The 17,389-nt window shown below is 49.1% G+C and overlaps 1 protein-coding gene across 1 annotated transcript; it reads left to right on the top strand.

The window, feature by feature from the left end:
- The first annotated feature begins 1,740 nt into the window (after nucleotides 1-1,740).
- On the top strand, nucleotides 1,741-11,962 carry LOC116464114 (ankyrin repeat domain-containing protein 60-like). Its single transcript, XM_032147382.2, is given in 5 exon segments — nucleotides 1,741-2,170; nucleotides 7,194-7,275; nucleotides 7,277-7,316; nucleotides 8,870-9,035; nucleotides 11,567-11,962. Coding segments are annotated over 5 exon segments (1,029 nt in total). The 3' UTR covers nucleotides 11,878-11,962.
- Nucleotides 11,963-17,389: the final 5,427 nt, after the last annotated feature.

The following is a 17,389-nucleotide window of genomic DNA, read 5'->3' on the forward strand; positions in this document are numbered from 1 at the left end:
TGTATTGAATTTTCTAGTATACAGGATGTTACTCCCACCTCCAAATTCCATTTAATTGATTCTTTTAAAAGAAAGATAGGAGTATATGCACCACGCCAAAATAATAATAAGGTACATATGTGAGAATTGCAAATTATACCCCAGGGTAGCATTTAGGCAACGTCGGCAAAAAGTGAGTTAATAAATCGGAAGCTACATATTAAAAAAAAAAAATCGGTCAATCTGTCGTGTGTTTAATTCTTGCCTAAAGTAAATGGAGATATTGTTTTGCTTTGGTAACTAGCAATTCTTAATTTTTTTATTGCCTGCAAATTGAGATTGTTTTGTGAAAATCTGTTGATCTAGCAGCAAGTAGAATTATTCAACTGGAATCTTGTATGCTATTCAGAGCTTAATTTTCTGTTAAGGAAAAAAAATGAGCTGCAGTTTGTGTTGTGATGTGTATAATTTGCATGCTGAATCACAACGTGCTTGGAGAGATTGTAGAGACTCTGGTAAATAATCTAACCTTTACAATTTCCGTTTATATGTTAACGTTTTTCTATAATGAGTGCCTTTCCAATGCAAAGATATTTTTTATGGCTGTAATTTCTCTGTAAAAATAATTTTTAAGCGTACCTTTTATTCTTTTTTTGCAACAACCGAGATTTTTCCAAGATTGTTCTGTTTCCCCTTGCCCTCCCTAGCTCCCGCCCCCATCACTTGTATTTTCTAATTATTCATGGGTGCCATGTTGAGTGTTTGTAATTTGACCACCACAGGTAAGCTTCCTGTTTACTTGAACACTCAGCCTCATCTCCGGTGAATGAATGGAAAAGCACAGATAGGTTTCTCCCAGGCAGAGCTCACTCCAAAGGTGTCTTCATAGAGCCAGCCCAGCCTTTCTCAAGGGGGCATTTCCCCACTTAAGTGTGTTTATCAGCATCTTTCTCCCGCCAAGAATTCAAGAGCATTTTCAAAATTAATAGATTTTGGTGCAGTTTTGCAAGTTTCCATGGAAGGCTGTCTCCCACTTCTGGGATCCACCCCCAAGTCGGGACCAGATCTGCTGCAGGGAGTCATGTTTATGAAATGTTGGTTTTTTTTTTTTTTTTTAATTCATTCATACTAGAAGTGTTTTTATAATGAAAGTCTGCACTTTACAACTCTGCAGGCCATACATGCTTGGCGATTTACAGCCTTGTTCACGTGTAATTCCTCCAGGTGATTTATCCCAATTTATGCAAAGATCCTATTTTAAACAGACACGGAGAAGTGGTAACCGTTTCTTAACAGCAGCAAGAATGCCCCTTCCGTTTGCCTGGTGAAAAGAACTGACATTAACAGCAGCTTGGAGGCTTCGAGGAGGTGGGGACGTGGCCCGAGCTCGGGACGGGGGCCCAGTGCCGGTCGTCGGAGCGTGGCCGCCCGGCGATGTCTCTGTATTTATCAAATCTCCCGGTTGCTCTGGGAAGCACCTATGTCCTGTTCCATTATTTAAGAACCGTCTCCCGCGGCCACGTGAAACTGCGTCTTTGTTCATCGCGGAGCGGGAAAGGACTGCGGGACCCTGGGGGGCCGCCCACCCGTCGGTCTCCCTGGGGGCTCGGGCGGCAGGCAGGGAGGGGCCTTGCCTTGCGTCTGGAGGGGGCGGTCCCGGAGGGGCCTGGGCGTCACAGTGGGGCGGGGGGCGCATGGGCCCGCCGTGGGACGTCAGGGCGGGGGCGGCGATGACGCGTGGCTACCGCACTCGAGCCGCGGATGACGCGCGGCCGCGGCTGGGCTATGCGGCTGGCGGCGGCGGGGGCGGGCGGAGCGCGGGCGGCGGGGCCAACGGGGGGCGCCTCTCGCCTGCACCCCAATGCGGGACGCAGGAGCAGTGCGCGGGCCGGGGCGCAGGGGCGCGGCGGGCCCAGGGAAGGCTCGGCGGGCTCGCGGGCCCTCCCCGCGCAGCCCCCGGTCTGTGCCCGCGGCCGGAGCCAGCGGGTCGTCGGTGACCCGAAGGCCGCGAGCGCGTTGCCGGACTTGGCCCCTGACGTCTTCGTCTTGCGGGTGCGGCTGAAGGAGACTGGGGAGATGTTCCGAGTGGCAAACTGCCGCGGCGACATGACCGTGCGGGAGCTCAAAGAGGAGCTGGACCTGATGGTCGGCATCCCCTTCAACCTCCAGCGGCTCCAGTACCTCGACGAAGGTGGCTCCTGCCCTGACTCCTTCCCTGGCCACATGCAAGGGCACCCCGTCCACTTCTGAAGTGGATTCCCAAAGGGAAGCCTGCTTACGTGAGAAACCCCAGATGTCAAAGCAAACCCCTGAAACCCAGCCACCCTGAAACCCACATGGAAGGGCCACTTAGGGTCCTGGCCACAGAGGGACTTCCCAATCTCAAACACACGGCGTTCAAATTGGACTCCCAATCAAGGCAAACCTTGTCCACAGCAGGACCCTAATCCACAAGCAGGTCCTGCCTGGATTGGGCTGCATCTGCCAACCCTGAGCAAATCTTGTCCAAGCCAGGACCCCCCAGAAGCCAGACCCTCAGGCTCCCCATGTCTTCGTAAGGAGCCCAGGTCCCAAAGCCAACTCTGTTCATGTAAGACTTGTCTGAAACAAAGCCTGTCCCCAGCAGAACCCCCAAACCCAGAGCAAGCCTGCCCATGTTAGTACCCCAAACTCAAAGCAAACCCCAAGTCCTTCTCCATGCTGGTCTTGAGAACATTAGAACCGCAAATCCTCTAGCTAACCATGTCCACGCAAGCATGCCAAACCTGAAACGAACCCTGCTGGCCTCAGGACCCACAAATCCAGAATAAAATTGCCCAACACCGAACCCCAAATCTCTAGGCTAACCATGACTACTTCAGAACCCCAATTCCTCCGGCTACCACATCGCCCCCAGGATGCCAGGGCTTGAACAAACGACCACCTCAGGACCCCAAAATCCAGAGCAAACATGCCCAACTGAACCCCAAATCTTCAGGCTACCCATGACTACCTCAGAACCCCAGATTTTCCAGCCACTTTTGTCTTGCAAGGATGCCAAATCAGAACAAACCCTGTCCATCTCAGGACCCCAAAATCAACAAACCAGCCCAAGACTTAACCCCTAATCTCCAGGCTAACCATGACTACCTCAGAACCCCAGATCCTCCAACAACTGTGTCCACGCAAAGGGATCAAAGCTGAAACAAACTCTGTCCAGTTTAGGACCCCAAAACCAAGAACAAACCTGGCTAAATCTGAAATCCCAAATTGCCAGACTAATTTTGTGACTGTTAGAACCCGGAATCCTCCAAAACCATGTCCACACGAGGATGCCAAAATCTGAAACAAACGCTGCCCGCCTCAAGACCCCATATCTCTATGCAAATTCTGCCCATGTTTGAGCCTCAAACCCTGAAGCTATGCCTGGCCATAACAGAACCCTAAATCCCAGAGCAGACTCTACCCACGTCATGACCCTCAATTGCCCAATTCTGGACCCCCCAGTCTCCAACTAACCATTTGTGCATCTGAACCCCAATCCATTAGCCACTTCTGTGTACATAAGGATGACAGAACCCCGAATGAACCCTGCCCCAAAATTCAAAGCCAACTCTGCTCACATCTGAAAGGCAGTCACCGAGCTCACCATGACCATACCAGAACCCAAATCCCCTCAAAGTGTCTTCATAAGGGCTCCAAAGAATGAAACAAACTCTGTCCACAACAGGACCCCAAAACTCAAGTCAAACCCATCCATATCTGAACCCCCAGATATGAAACCGTGTCTACATCAGCACTCCAAGGTTGAAGCCGGCCGTGTCCATGTCAGAAAGTCAAGGTTCAAACCAAACCTTGCCTCCATGAGTACCCCAAAACTCAAACTTTTCTTGTATAAGTAACCCAAATCCTTCAGCCAACCTTATTTATACCAGAACCCCAAATTCCAGATCAAACCCTGCATATAGCAGGAGCCCAAATTTTGGAGCAGATTTTATCACCATGAAGACCCCCAAATCTCAGGGCAGATGTGCTCGATTCCTACCCTCCAAATGCCACACTACTCGGGGCTACATCCGATCCCCGCATCCTAAAACAAGTCCTGCCAATACAAGGACTCCAAATCCCAGAACAGACCTTTTCACATCAGGACCCCCAAACAGACAGCAAACCTTACTTTAATCAGAACCCCAAATCCAGAGTAAACTGCCCTCACAAGAACCCGAGTCTCAAAGCAAATGCTGCTATCTACGTTTGAACCTCAAATACTGGCACTAACCAAGTACATATCAGAACCCCAAATTCCAAGCTGTGTCCTTGTTCACATCGGGAGCTCAAAGCTAGCCCAGCCGGAATCAGAACCCAGAACCGAAAGTTCCTTGTGACTGAATTAGGACCCCAAGGGCCCCACTCCAGACAAGTCCCGTGTGGCAGGTACCCAGTGGAGGCCAGGCACCCTAGAGCCCATCTCTCCTTCCATCAGTCTCCTTCCCTGACCGGAAGGCGTGGCTTTCCCTATCCCGATTCCCTACAATATTTAGGATATGAGAACAGGATCAAAGTCCCTGGGCTCCATCATCTCCCCACCTGGTTGAAATCAACGCAACACACTTCAAGAAAATGAGGATATAGAAAAAATCTCTGAGCTGCTGCACAGAGAATGTGAACAGCTGATATTGCAGAGAGACTGCAGCTGTACTGCAGGGGCTGGGGAGCGATGGAGACAGATCTGAAAGCAGCCTGCCTCCACGGGCTTGGTGCTGCCAGACACTGCCCTTCTGGGCTCAGTTTCCTAATCCGTAACACAGAGAAACCAGCTCTAGAATTCTCAGAGCCGTTTCCCCCTATGGACAGAAATGACGCAGGAAACTCAAAATGCACAGTGAAGGCCAAAATACCTTCCTTTGCTCTCTTTAAAATAGGTTCAGCGTTTTTCCTGACATATTTATTTTCCTATAGGAGTGTTTGGAAGATGCTCTTGGGCATTTTTGAGGCTTTATTTGGAAAGAAATGTGTTTTGAGCCTAGTCTGTATTTAACATATTAAAAGTGAGGAGAGTTGTTGAAGGACTTAGTAAGAGTTCCCAAACAAGTAATTTGACAATTATGTATCCTCAACTACAAATGCCTAGCACCCCTTCTGTTCATTTATTTTCACTGATGAGCTATGCAGGGCTATTAATCCAAGAGAGCTAAGAGGGAGCGCGAGAGAGGAGGTGACTTAACACTGATGTCACAGTGCTGTCACTCAACAGGCACTTAGCAACTGTTAGAAGCTCGACCTCTCTCTGCTGTTGTAGTCCTTGCTGTGGGTGGCAAACAAGAAAGACAGAAAGTGCTACTCGTTATTAGAAGAAATTTGGGCTACTGCCTATAAATAATCCTCTGAGGCCTCTCCTACTCACCTCAAAATTTGGGGCGGGGGGAGATCAAATGAGACCATGTGTGAAAACCTTGAGATACACAAATCTAAAAGGGGTGAGCAAATCCATGGGCCAGGGTTGCCCTTCCACGTCTATTGTCAACTTTGATAATTTATTTAGCTGGTGATAATTAGTATTTGTCTAAGTCCAAGGCAGTGGCTGCCTGTCTCTAAAGAGAGGATGTACTCTGATTTCTACAGGGGCCGTTCAGCACGTGGGAGTTGTGCTCTTGCACGTCTCAGCAAAACACAGCTTTACTCAATATTTTCAAAGTTGTAGGGAGTCAAGTTGTCTTACTTAGACTAATTACTGGTTATCCTCTGTGTCTGAACCACAGATAGGACACTAATGAACAGATTTGCTGATCACTATTCCGTCTTGACATCTACCATCGTGAGTTTCCAGTAGCAAATTGGTGCTCCCAGAGCCAAGAGTGAGAAGCCAGTGGCCCTGGAGGGAGGCAGGTCTGGTGCCAGCACTGGGGTGGCTGTTTACAGGCTTTGTGAGCCTCCGTTTGCTTATCAGCAGATGGAGGTAACAAACCTACCTTGGAGGGCTGTCCTAAGGAGAAAAGAATATAGGTACTGGGTCTGGGCACCAAGTAATCACTAAGTGCCTAGTACATAAGCACAAAGCAGTCAATCATGAAACCAGAAAACTCATGAATCCCACTCAGTTGGAATATAGACTGTGTCACCTGCGCGGAGCTGAGACTCGATGTTGGTGGCATTGCTCATAAAGAAAGCATGAGGCCTAAGGAGCTCTGGTACTCCAAGTCCAAACTGGGGTGGAAGTCAGCATTAGCTCCTGACATCACATCGGCTCTCAGCTAGGGAGATTTTGTCCCCCAGAGCCCATTTGGCAATGTCTGGAGACTTTTTTTTTTTTTTTTTTTCCGAGACAGGGTTTCACTCTATTGCCCAGGCTGGAATGCAGTGGTGCAATCTTGGCTCACTGCAACCTCTGCCTCCTAGGCTCAGGTGATCCTCCCACCTCAGCCTCCCGAGTAGCTGGGACCACAGGTGCGAGCCATCAGGCCCAGATAATTTTTGTGTTTTTTGTAGAGACGGGTTTTTGCCATGTTGCCCAGGCTGGTCTCGAACTCCTGGGCTCAATCTGCCCACCTCAGCCTCCCAAAGTGCTGAGATGACAGGTGTGAGCCACCATGCTGGGCCTGGAGGCATTTTTGATTGTCTTGATTTGGTGAACGTGCTGCTAGCATCTAGTAGGTAGAGGCCGGGAAGCTGTGAACACTGGACAACGAGGAGGGGCCCCTGCCACAAGGAGTTACCCAGTCTAAACTGTCAGTAGTGCCGAGGTGGAAAAATCCCTCCCAGGCTTCAGTTTGAAAGATCCAACAATTTTTTGTCATTGTCACCTCTTTAGCCAGGTAATGACATTATCCAAGAGTATTTTGGTTTACCCTGTATGATTTGTATAACCACATTGTGCCGTGTGTCTAATGACTGGATACTTCAGGTTTAAGTCATTCTATTTGTAGAGTTTGCCTCATAAAATGACTTTACTGACTCATGTGCCTTTTCACAATAGGACAAGTTATAATTACAGAATTTTATAAATCGTTGGCATTGTGATTTTGTTCGGCTTCCATCTGAGCTGAACCAAATTTATTTTCTAAAAAGCATTACCGACAACAGACAGACCCACGAGGCACCATCAAATGAGATTCCTATTCAATATTTCTAAAATTATCTTTGTGGCACTCAAGGTCAGATAATCTCTTAACTTAACCAATGTAGTAGTTTATCTTTAATACCAAATTTTTTAAAAGAAAAAAAATTATTCCCTGCAGGAGTTTTGATGGATGACGCTACCCTGAAGTTCCATGACGTTGTTCCTGGAGGGATTATTTCATTATGTATCTGGCTTCATGACAGAACTTGTTTTGGCGGCTGTGGAAGGGGATCCCAGCAAGGTGTTTTCATGCTTCTTTAAGTCGATATTATACGTTACGAAGCAACCGTAAATTGTGGGGGGAAAAAGTCTTTAATACGGATATCTGAGTAACAGTTTCGGAGCAGGGAAGAGAGAACGATGAGCCATGTCATAATTATGAAATACCGCACCGAGGGTTTGCCTTCACTCCTTGGGTTTACCATTTTGCTGGGTTTATCGATTTGTGATTTATAACCCACTTACCGCCCCACCCCGCCCCACAAAGGAGTCGAGGCAGCACGTTTCTATTCATGTTTATAAGTGATAAGGTTGGAAATCTAATTTAATACTGAGAGGAGAACTCCAGATAACTGAGAAACGTACAGCTCAGAGCTCTGGGCTGTGGTACAGGCCTCCGTCAGGTGCTGCCTGGTTCTGGGGGGAGAGACCCCTTGTTCCTGGGGTGAGCGGCGGGTGCTCTGTCCTTCAGGGCTCCTGCTGGCCTCTCAGCTGGGCTCTAGGGGTGGGCAGTGGGGAGCAGGAGGATAGAAACCAGACGTGTACCCAACAGGAAAGATGAATCACTCTGACAGGAGGGGCAATGCTATATTCTTCCTAGAAAAGAAATTCGGATGGAAAGCTGTGTGCTCCTGGAGAAGAGGAGACAGAGTTTCTTTGCTGAGAAAGGGGTCAGGGAAGGTTGGGTATAGCAGGGGCTGGGATTGGCGACCTTGGAAGAGTGCATGGGCTCGGGGCAGGTGCGGCAGGAGGCAGCCTTGGCGGGGAGGGTGGGCAGGATGGGGCCCTGTCCCAGCCCTGACACATCTCCTCCCAGTCCCTCCTGCTTCTCCTCCTCTGCACTCTCCTCTGCCGCTTCTGTCTCCCTCCCCTTTGTCACCAGCAGTGTGGTCCGTGCTGGGTTTTCTGGCTCTTGCTCTGGCTGCAGGGGTCACCTCCCTGCTCTCTGAGGTTGTCAGAATTGCCATCATCCTCATCTCAATTCTGCTCCTCCCGCTGATCCAGTCCTGACTCCCACATCAGGGCAGAGTATCCTCCCTGGGGGAACCCGTAGCCTTCCTCCCAGGCTCAAAGACTTAATTCACCACGAGGTGGTTACATGACCTGGCTGTTCACCTGTGCATGTTCAGCTTGCTCTGAAACCTAATGGAGACAATGGGCACACAAATAGATGGAAAGGCCAGAGCCGGTCTCCAAGAGATGCCTGCTGTCACCCTCTGGGAGGCCATTTGTATTGGCTGGTGTCTTCCTCAGTGGCTTCAACCGCCTTCCTGTGGACACCAGGCAAAGCTATTTTCTCTCTTCAAAACATCGACAGGAAGACCTTCCTGCGTTCTGAGCCTGATTGATGGCGAATTCGTATTTCCTGAACATATATAAAGCGTTAAATCATGGCCTCCCCATCCTGTCCTGGGTGTTTCTCAGCTTTTCAGTGAGGGTTTGCACCTCTCTTTTCCCATCATGAGTCTTAATTTGACATTCAAGCAAGCCTTCCCCTGAGCATGCCCCATCAGCCGTCCAGCAAAATGTAGCCACACTTTTGAGAATAACTCAAACTCCTCTTATCTTGCCCAGCTATCTTGTCTTGGGCTTACTGAAGATTCCTTCTACCGAACTGCAAATTCAGAACATTTTGAGGGTGAGAAGTGGAAGCAGTGGATGTCTCAGAGGGCGTTTGTGGCATTGTATGTGGCTTCACACAGAGGCCACTTTGATGCTGTGCAGTACCTTCTAGAACACGGTAATTCTGGTAGAAAGCTTGCTACATTCATGAGTTGGGATTTTTTGCAGGTAGAAAGGACAGAGTGTCTTGTGTTCCCGGTTCTTCCAGCAGTGTTTTCCTGGACCTGTGTCTTGTCAGCCACCAATCAGGGTCCCATGGGGCCACTCACTCCCTGTCTAGGCAAGTGTCTTAGGGCACGCCAGTCAGAGATTACCCTCCTTCTCTTCACCAGGTCTCGAGAAGATTCTTTCTGCTTCAGTGAGGCAGAAATTTCAGGACCCAAGACACACGGGGCAGCTACAAAGGATTCCTGGTTCATTTCTCACCAGATACATTGCTGGGAATATTCCCATGCTGTCTGTGTGATTTCCAGCCTTGCATGAAATTAGGAAGCTGCAACGGTCCAAAATGGGCTAGCCTCTGGCCAGGCACGGTGGCTCACGCCTGTAATCTCAGCACTTTGGAAGGCTGAGGTGGGCAGATCACATGAGCTCAGGAGTTCACAACTAGCCTGGCCAACCAGTCTGGTGAAACCCCGTCTCTACTAAAAATACAAAAATTAGCTGGGTGTGGTGGCACGTACCTGTAGTCGCAGCTACTCAGGAGGCTGAGACAGGAGACTACAACACACACACACACACACACACACACACACACACGAAAAACCCCAAAATAGTCCACCCTCCAGCCAGCACAGCTCTGTGGTGGATGGCAGGCTCACCATTCTCCCTTCTCCAAGCCTCGTTATTATTTTCTCATAAGACATTCATGCTGAACTCTTTTCACCCCACCTCCACTTAAGGGCCTCCTTCGTCTCTCTCTCTCTCTGGCTCTCTCTCTGGCTCTCTTGATAGATAGAAACAGAAGCCTTAGCCAACATTGTCTCCAAATTAAAGAGCTTTACATAATATTCCATAGGTGTGCACTCTATCCTCCCTGGATGTGGCATCTTTTTGGGAAAAGATGCCCACTGATGGAGATGCAGCCCACTCAATGTGGCGTGGAGAACAATGGAGAACAGCTGTTAACAGCCCAGACCCTCAAGAACAATGGAGAACAGCTGTTAACAGCCCAGACCCTCAAGAACAATGGAGAACAGCTGTTAACAGCCCAGACCACCGGCTTCCTTGGAAAAAGGGAGAACATGTTACGTGGTGTTTGGTCAATGGTTTGGGCTAAGGAGGGGCCTTTCCCAAGGGTCTCCTGTATCAACTTGCCTCCAGATTAGACCCCTTTCTTTCCTACTCACAGCCTTGGCTCCAGCCTCTCTCAGCTCAGTCATTACTATTTTTCCCACTTACACCGAGCAAGGTGGAAAACATCTCGGACTTCTGGGCCGGATGATCGGGCCGCACATTGGGTGTGTCAACCTCTGTGATGGGTAAAGGTTACCTCAACAATATTCTCCTTCCTTCCTTCACTGCCTGTCTGCTCTTTGCTTGTTGTAAAATGAAATATGGGCTTTGCACAGCCCAGCAGTCCTTTAAGCTCATAAAAAGTCATTTTCACTCTGATGGAACTGTGATGTATTTGAAGGCACCAGTTAAAAAATTACAGCCAGCTTTGCAAAGTTTTCTGTCCTCTGAAGACAGCTGCTGGGGGGAGGTGTCATGGTCGACACTGGTGTTCTAAGAGCCTATTTAAAACTTTACCTCACCAGCCAGCCGGAGCTCATAAAAACTGGCTACCGAAATGTCAGCTGAATTTAATTGAATTGCCTTGTTTTCTGTGTCATATTTGTTATCCAGAATTTGATTCAATTCAACAACTCCATATTGGACACCTGTCATTAGCCCATCCATCTGCAGGAGGCGGTGGGGAATTTAATCGAAGTGAAATCTGTCCATGAGTCAGGCTGCCCATTGCGTCATTTCCCGAGTGCCTGTCTTCTGCAGGCACTGAGCTACGTGCTCGGGATGAGAACAGCAACAAGCCAGATGTGTGTGTTTTCTGCCCTCCTGGAGTTTATGAGGGGAAGTCAGTAGATTATTACAAATGATTCCATAGTCAATGGTGTACACGGTGTTGTGAAGATGTAGAGTGTCTACTGAGCTTATACTGGAGGTTTCATGGGGTGGGAGAACTAAGGAAGATTTTCCCAAGGAAATAAATGAAGCCTAAAGAAAGGTCAGATTTAGCCCAGAATAAAATGGGTGAGAATGTTGTGAATGGTCCTGGGGCAGGATGCAGAGCAGGGTGTGTTTTAGGGATGAAGGTGGAAGGTAGGTATAATTGGTGCCTTGGTGGTGGGGGTGGGCAGGAGAGTATGGCAGGAGGGAATGCTGGAACAGTAATGGGAAGGTAGGGTGAGAGTGAGCGGGAAAGACCTAGAACATCACCCCACAGGCGGTGGGATGGCAGTGATGGATCTGAGCAGGAGTTTGATATGGGCATTCTGGAAAGATCACTGGCTGCTGCCAGGGGGATGGACTGGAGGCAGGGCAGTACTGGAGCTGGGCCAGGCAGCAGGACCTCCCTTCACAGCCCTGGACCCCTCCTTTGCTCCCCCTCTGCATGTCTTCCTTCCGGCAAATGTTCTTATTTTATAGGAGCCAGCTGCCTCAGCAGATCTCCCCTGGGCAGGACGCCCCTGCATGTGGCTGCAGCCATGGGCCGGTCAGACTGTATAAGCCTCCTGCTCCAGCACGGGGCCTCCATCCACGACAGAGATGCCAAGGGGGAGACCCCCATCTCCATTGCGCACCGCCTGAACCACACACTGAGCGAGCGGCAGATGTTCCTCCTCCACCGGATAGCAAAGTCGGGGATAAGGGATCTGAATGACTTGGTCATGAAGAATACTTTGCAGAGGGTCAAGTCTGGGTTTAGGTCTGAGAAGATGATGATGACCCCTCATTAGCTCCCAGTGGGAACATTTGCCTGCTGAAGCTGGTTTGGGCAACTTTGCAGAGTTCAACCCCATGGAGGCCCTTGGTGAGCAGGGAGGTGGGAAAACAGGGCAATTAACCTGAATCAGATACGAAATTATCTGTCTTGTTTGCAAATGATTTCTGGAGGGTGTTGATGGCAGAAGGTAAGCCTGTGCTCATTTAGTAATCCATTACAGACTGAACAGGCTCTGATGCCAGCCTTTAATTTTAAGCTATTTGTACATTGTACCCAATAGCACTGCTTAGGGTGATGGGAGCCAATTACCTTCTCTCCCTTCTGGGGACCGTCTAATGCACTGGCATAATAGGAGTAATGACAATAATGATAATAGCACTATTGTTATTGTATAAAACAAGTGCCAGGAAATGTCAGGAGGTCGTGTGTAGTGTGGGCTGTGAATTTCAGTCTGTAAAGCCATGGAACTAAATGCTCCCACAGCTAATATTCCAGGTTTCCTGAGCCATCTTTGAGGGGTCTGCTTCTTGAGTCGGGGGCAGAAGGGAAGCCAGGTGAGCTTGGCTCTTCACACACACTCTCCAGAAGGGATGCCTTATTACTCTTGTTGAAAGGTAACACGTTGGTGCTAGATGGGGAGGAAACAGTGTAAAAGAAGATGAGAATCAGGCTGGCCACATCTTCTCTTTTGTTCCATCTCCAGTGGTCCATGCAGTCTCCTCTTGCCAGCGTTCTCCTTTTCCTGCCAGCACTGGGATAGCCCTTCCTTCTTTCCTTTGAGCAAACCACCTTGGAGTGTCTATGCTCAACTCTCAGGTCTTTGCATTACAAAACCTTATACCACATTGCAGGATGTGCCTGGTGTTCCTACAGGGTCCCAGCCTGCGGAGTGCATGAGTGAGCTGGGCGTGGGAAATAAGAAGCAAAGACAAGGATGGGGCCAGCTGTCTGAAGAGGGCACTGAGACTCGACTCCTGCAGAAATGAAAGGCAGAGGCCGCTAGATCTTTCTAGAACTCTCCAGACCTGGAAATTTGGCTTTTTGAAAGGATCTCCTTTGATTTTTTTTTTTTTTTTGAGACAGATTCTTGCTCTATTGCCCACGCTGGAGTGCAGTGGCGCCATCTCGGCTCACTGCAACCTCTGCCTCCTGGGTTCAAGCGATTCTCCTGCCTCAGCCTCTTGAGTAGCTAAGATTACAGGTACCTGCCACCATGCCTGGCTAATTTTTGTATTTTTAGTAGAGATGGGGTTTCCCCACATTGGCCAGGTTGGTCTCGAACTCCTGACCTCATGATCTGCCCACCTCGGCCTCCCAAAGTGCTGGATTTACAGGCGTAAACCACCATACCCGGCCAGATCTCTCTTGATTTTTAAAACTTGACTTGAATTTTTGAAGAACGTGGTCTGCTACAAAAGGAGTGAGAAGATGTGGGGCACACCCATATGACTGCCTCTCATTGTCAAACTCTAATTCATTTCATGGAGAAACGTGATAGAAACAAACAAAGTCTCTCTGGAACAATCTAAGACTCTGATGCCACAGTGAGGGAGTAGCCACGGGTCTTGCTGGGTGGCATGTGGGGTCCACTCTCCCACCTGCCACAGACCATTTATGTTTCTCTAAAGCTCTACCTTCTAAGCAACTTTTGGAATCAAAATGTGTGGCAATGGTCTTGTGACCATTGCAGTTGTCCTGGGAATGGGAAATGGCACTGTATCCTGGCCGCCCTTTCCCACTTCCATCCCAAGAACTGGAGTCAGCTTTTAAATTAAATGGCTGCATTTCCTGCTGTCATAGCAAGTAAGACCTGTGTTGATGATGTGGTTTTACACTCAGTGTACGTGGCTGTACCCAGCTCAGCACTCTGTTAGACAAATAATAGTCGAGGAAAAAAATAGCTCAGCATCAACTATGTCAAAACTGAGATCTTGTTTTTGGCAGAGGTTCTGCAAAGTCAATAGGCAGATATGAAGCAACCCCAACCCAATGGGGCAATCCATTTAGCTAATGAGGTGTTGGGGGTGATGCGGGCACTCTTTTAACTTAACAAGTGGCATTACTCAAAGTCGTGCTTTTGCCAGGAGCTCTGCCCAGCTGCCTTCATTGTTTGGAGAGCCAACTGCTTGACTTCTATATGTAAAATTCTGGGGGCAAGCACTCTATCTTCATCTACCCCCAATTCAATTAAGCGCTTGGCCGGACATTTGGGCAGGTCCCAAACTCTTCATGGTGACATTTTGCTCAGTCTGTGGTAGGGTCATCTGAACACTCGTAGGTCCTGGGGAGCACTTCATTTTAGACAATCCTGACATCCTATTTATATTCAACAAGTCTGTATCACTTACAAAATAAAATATATCCAGAGCCATAGAAGGATTGAGTTGCCATTGGGTGATATGTTACATTTTGTAGATATTTCATTAAACATTTATTTTGAAGGTTTTTTCCCCCACATTTTGGGAGCCAACGAAGTTTTTTTTGAGTGTGTGTTGGGGGTCAATCTCAAGCATTTTTGCTGGACCCTGGAGGTGGTCTGGCATGGTGGTCAGGCACATCTCTGCTCTGCGTAGGGCAGACATGAGCTTCCTCTGGTCTTCCAGGCCATGACATCCAGTTCCTTTGCCTTGTCTGGCATCCCTAGGTGGGGCTGGGCTTGCAGTCACCAGAGGGGAACAGCGGCCTGTGCAGAGGTGGGGATACAGGCTTTGGGGTCAGCACAGATCTTGGCTTGCATCTTACTGGCTCTGCCATGGGCCTTGGGTGAATTCCCCACTGCTCTGAGCCAAGAGTCCTCTGTAGAGGAGGAAGGAGGGTAATCCTGGTCGCTGAGCTTGCTGGGAAGGCCTGGGAGGTGGGAAGCACTCAGTATATGCCAACTATTATTGTCTCAGAGCTCGACTGGAAAATCTTGCTGAAGTCACAGGTGAAATGATTGACATTGGTGAGAGGGGAGATAGGAGACCCCCATTTGGTGCCTTTCCTGGGGTCCCAAGTTTTGATCACCAAAACAATTGATGATCTGACCCTTTGAGCTTAGTGGCCCCATGGAAATGCCATTGTGTATCCTTGGATTTCTTGGAGGCCACATAAAGGCGGAGTCTTCTTCCTCCCCTTGTTACTGTCAGGGACATTGCTCACCCATGAGCCTTACGCCAGCCTGTCAGGCCGGAGCCCGCTGGAGAGATGGACACACTTGCCATGAGCAGATGATGATGGCAGCTGAGTCAGCCATCATGTTTCCACTTGCCTTGGCTACCGGGAGGCTCAGAGCCAAGGTTAATGCCCAAATGGGGCAAATATCCAATGTCCCCGCCCCGGTCTTGCCTTTTATCTTCCCTTGAATGAGTTATCTCCCTTTCTAAAAATGTAACTGCTGGCCAGGCACGGTGGCTCACGCCTGTAATCACAGCACTTTGGGAGGCTGAGGTGGGCGGATCACGAGGTCAGGAGACCGAGACCAACCTGGCTAACACGGCGAAACCCCATCTCTACTAAAAGTACAAAACATTAGCCGGGCGTGGTTGTGGGCGCCTGCAGTCCCAGCGACTCGGGAGGCTGAGGCAGGAGAATGGCGTGAACCCAGGAGGCAGAGCTTGCAGTGAGCCGAGATTGCGCCACTGCACTCCAGCCTGGGCGACAGAGCAAGACTCCATCTCAAAAAAAAAAAAAAAAAAAAAGTAACTGCCTCATACAGGTGTTGAATTGTGGAAGTCAATGCAGTAGAAATTGTAAAAAAAAGATGCCACCAACTGTAGTGTTGGACGGTGACTTGAACTTCTCGCCCAGGACTGGCTTAGCAGACCCAGCTACCTGGCCATCCAGCCTTCCAGGTGGTGAAACAAAGATGCTGAGCTTTTCTTCTGCACTCCAGTCTCTTGGTGGAGTCTCCAGCAGCCTCTGCAGCCGGGAGGTGGGTGTTGGGGCTGCCCCTCTGGGCTTCTGTACATCCTGGGTCTCTGGGGCTCTGCCCTTGTCCTCAGCACTTTGCTTTCTCCCTCCGAAGATGACTCCGCGGGGCCTTCAGCTGCATGCTGGGCTCTTGCCACCGTCTCCTCACTCCGTCTCAGACCTGGGGCACTCCCTTGCCTGAAGCGTATTCACTAACCCAGGGCTTCCCAGAGAGCAGGGAGGGCATCTCACTGGTGGCGCCTCAGGGGACTTCAGGTGGTCCCTGACACTGTATTAAGTGACACTGGAACACTGGGTGGGAAAGGCAATCCCTTTTGACATTGCTCTCGATCCTTGCAATATCCACAAAGAGAAAGTTTCCTTTTTGTGCTAGTATAGATTCAACACCGCCCTGACCCTCGCTAATCTCCCTCTTAAAAACACATCAACAGAGCACAGTGTTTTGTTGGTAGCGCATTTTGCTGGGATTTAACGGCACTGTCTTGTTTTCAGTGCACTGCAGGCCGGGGTTCTGTCCCTTTCTCTCCTTACCAGTTGTGTGACCTTGGACCAAATGGTCACTTCCCAAGAGCCTCAGAGTCTTTATCCATCATGTGGGCCTCGTCACCAGCATCCCAACCTGGTTTGCATTGGTGAAAGGAGACTGCCAATGTGGATTGTGCCCTCAAGACCCAAGGCCCTGTCAGTGTGACCCCGAGGTGCAGTGGGAGGGGCCTGGGCTTGCAGTCTGGCAGATCCAGTTTAGAATTTTCCTCCACCACAAGCTGTGTGGCATCGGGCCAAGCAATGGCACCTCTCAGAGCATCAGTTTAAAACCTGGCCCCTGTCATTGGAGGGATTAAATGCCTGGCACGGAGCAGACACTTGAAAAATGGTAGCCATTATTATTATTATTATTGCTACAACCACTTAATTTGCTTAAAATGTTTACTCACTGGGAATCAAAACACCCCCCTCCACCCATCTCCAGATAGCCTCATACATTTTCAGCAAACCTTATACAGTAACAGTCTCTGTCCAGAACTAATAATCCCCAAAGTGGGAGATAAATAATTTCCCTTAAATTTGTTGATTTGGGTGTGAGGTAGAGGGCTTTCTCAGCAACTTGCAAAAAGTGCGTAGTGAACTTGAAACTCCAGGGCCAGTTCTACAGGAGAGGAAAACAGCTCTAAGGCAAGAGGAAAATTCCAGTCACTGGGCTCTGCCTCCGCAGTGCCGCACTGACTGCAGATGCTTCCAGCAGAGGGCACAGAAACCCATTAACATTTAGACAAACACTCGTGTTTGTGTTCATCGGAAATGTCAGAAACGCCGCAGTCTGCGCCACTTTGAAAAAGGGGCCTCATAGATGGGCTTTTCTGTCTGAATCCCTGGAATTGTCTGCAAAATGTGCCTGTCTGTACACATTTTCTGGGGAGAGCCTTTATAGCTCTCATTATATCCTGAAAGAGTCTGTGGACCACCCCCTTCCCCAAGGTACCAAAACCTGCTCACACAACAAGGAACTCAACCATAGCAATTGTCAAAGTAATCAAACTGAAGCCCATTTGATTGGCTTTCATTATCAATTTACAATTGGAAAAATGATAAATACTCATAACATCTGGGGCTGT

This window comes from Hylobates moloch, unplaced genomic scaffold (genome assembly GCF_009828535.3).
Source record: "Hylobates moloch isolate HMO894 unplaced genomic scaffold, HMol_V3 SCAFFOLD_188, whole genome shotgun sequence".
Lineage (NCBI taxonomy): Eukaryota > Metazoa > Chordata > Mammalia > Primates > Hylobatidae > Hylobates > Hylobates moloch.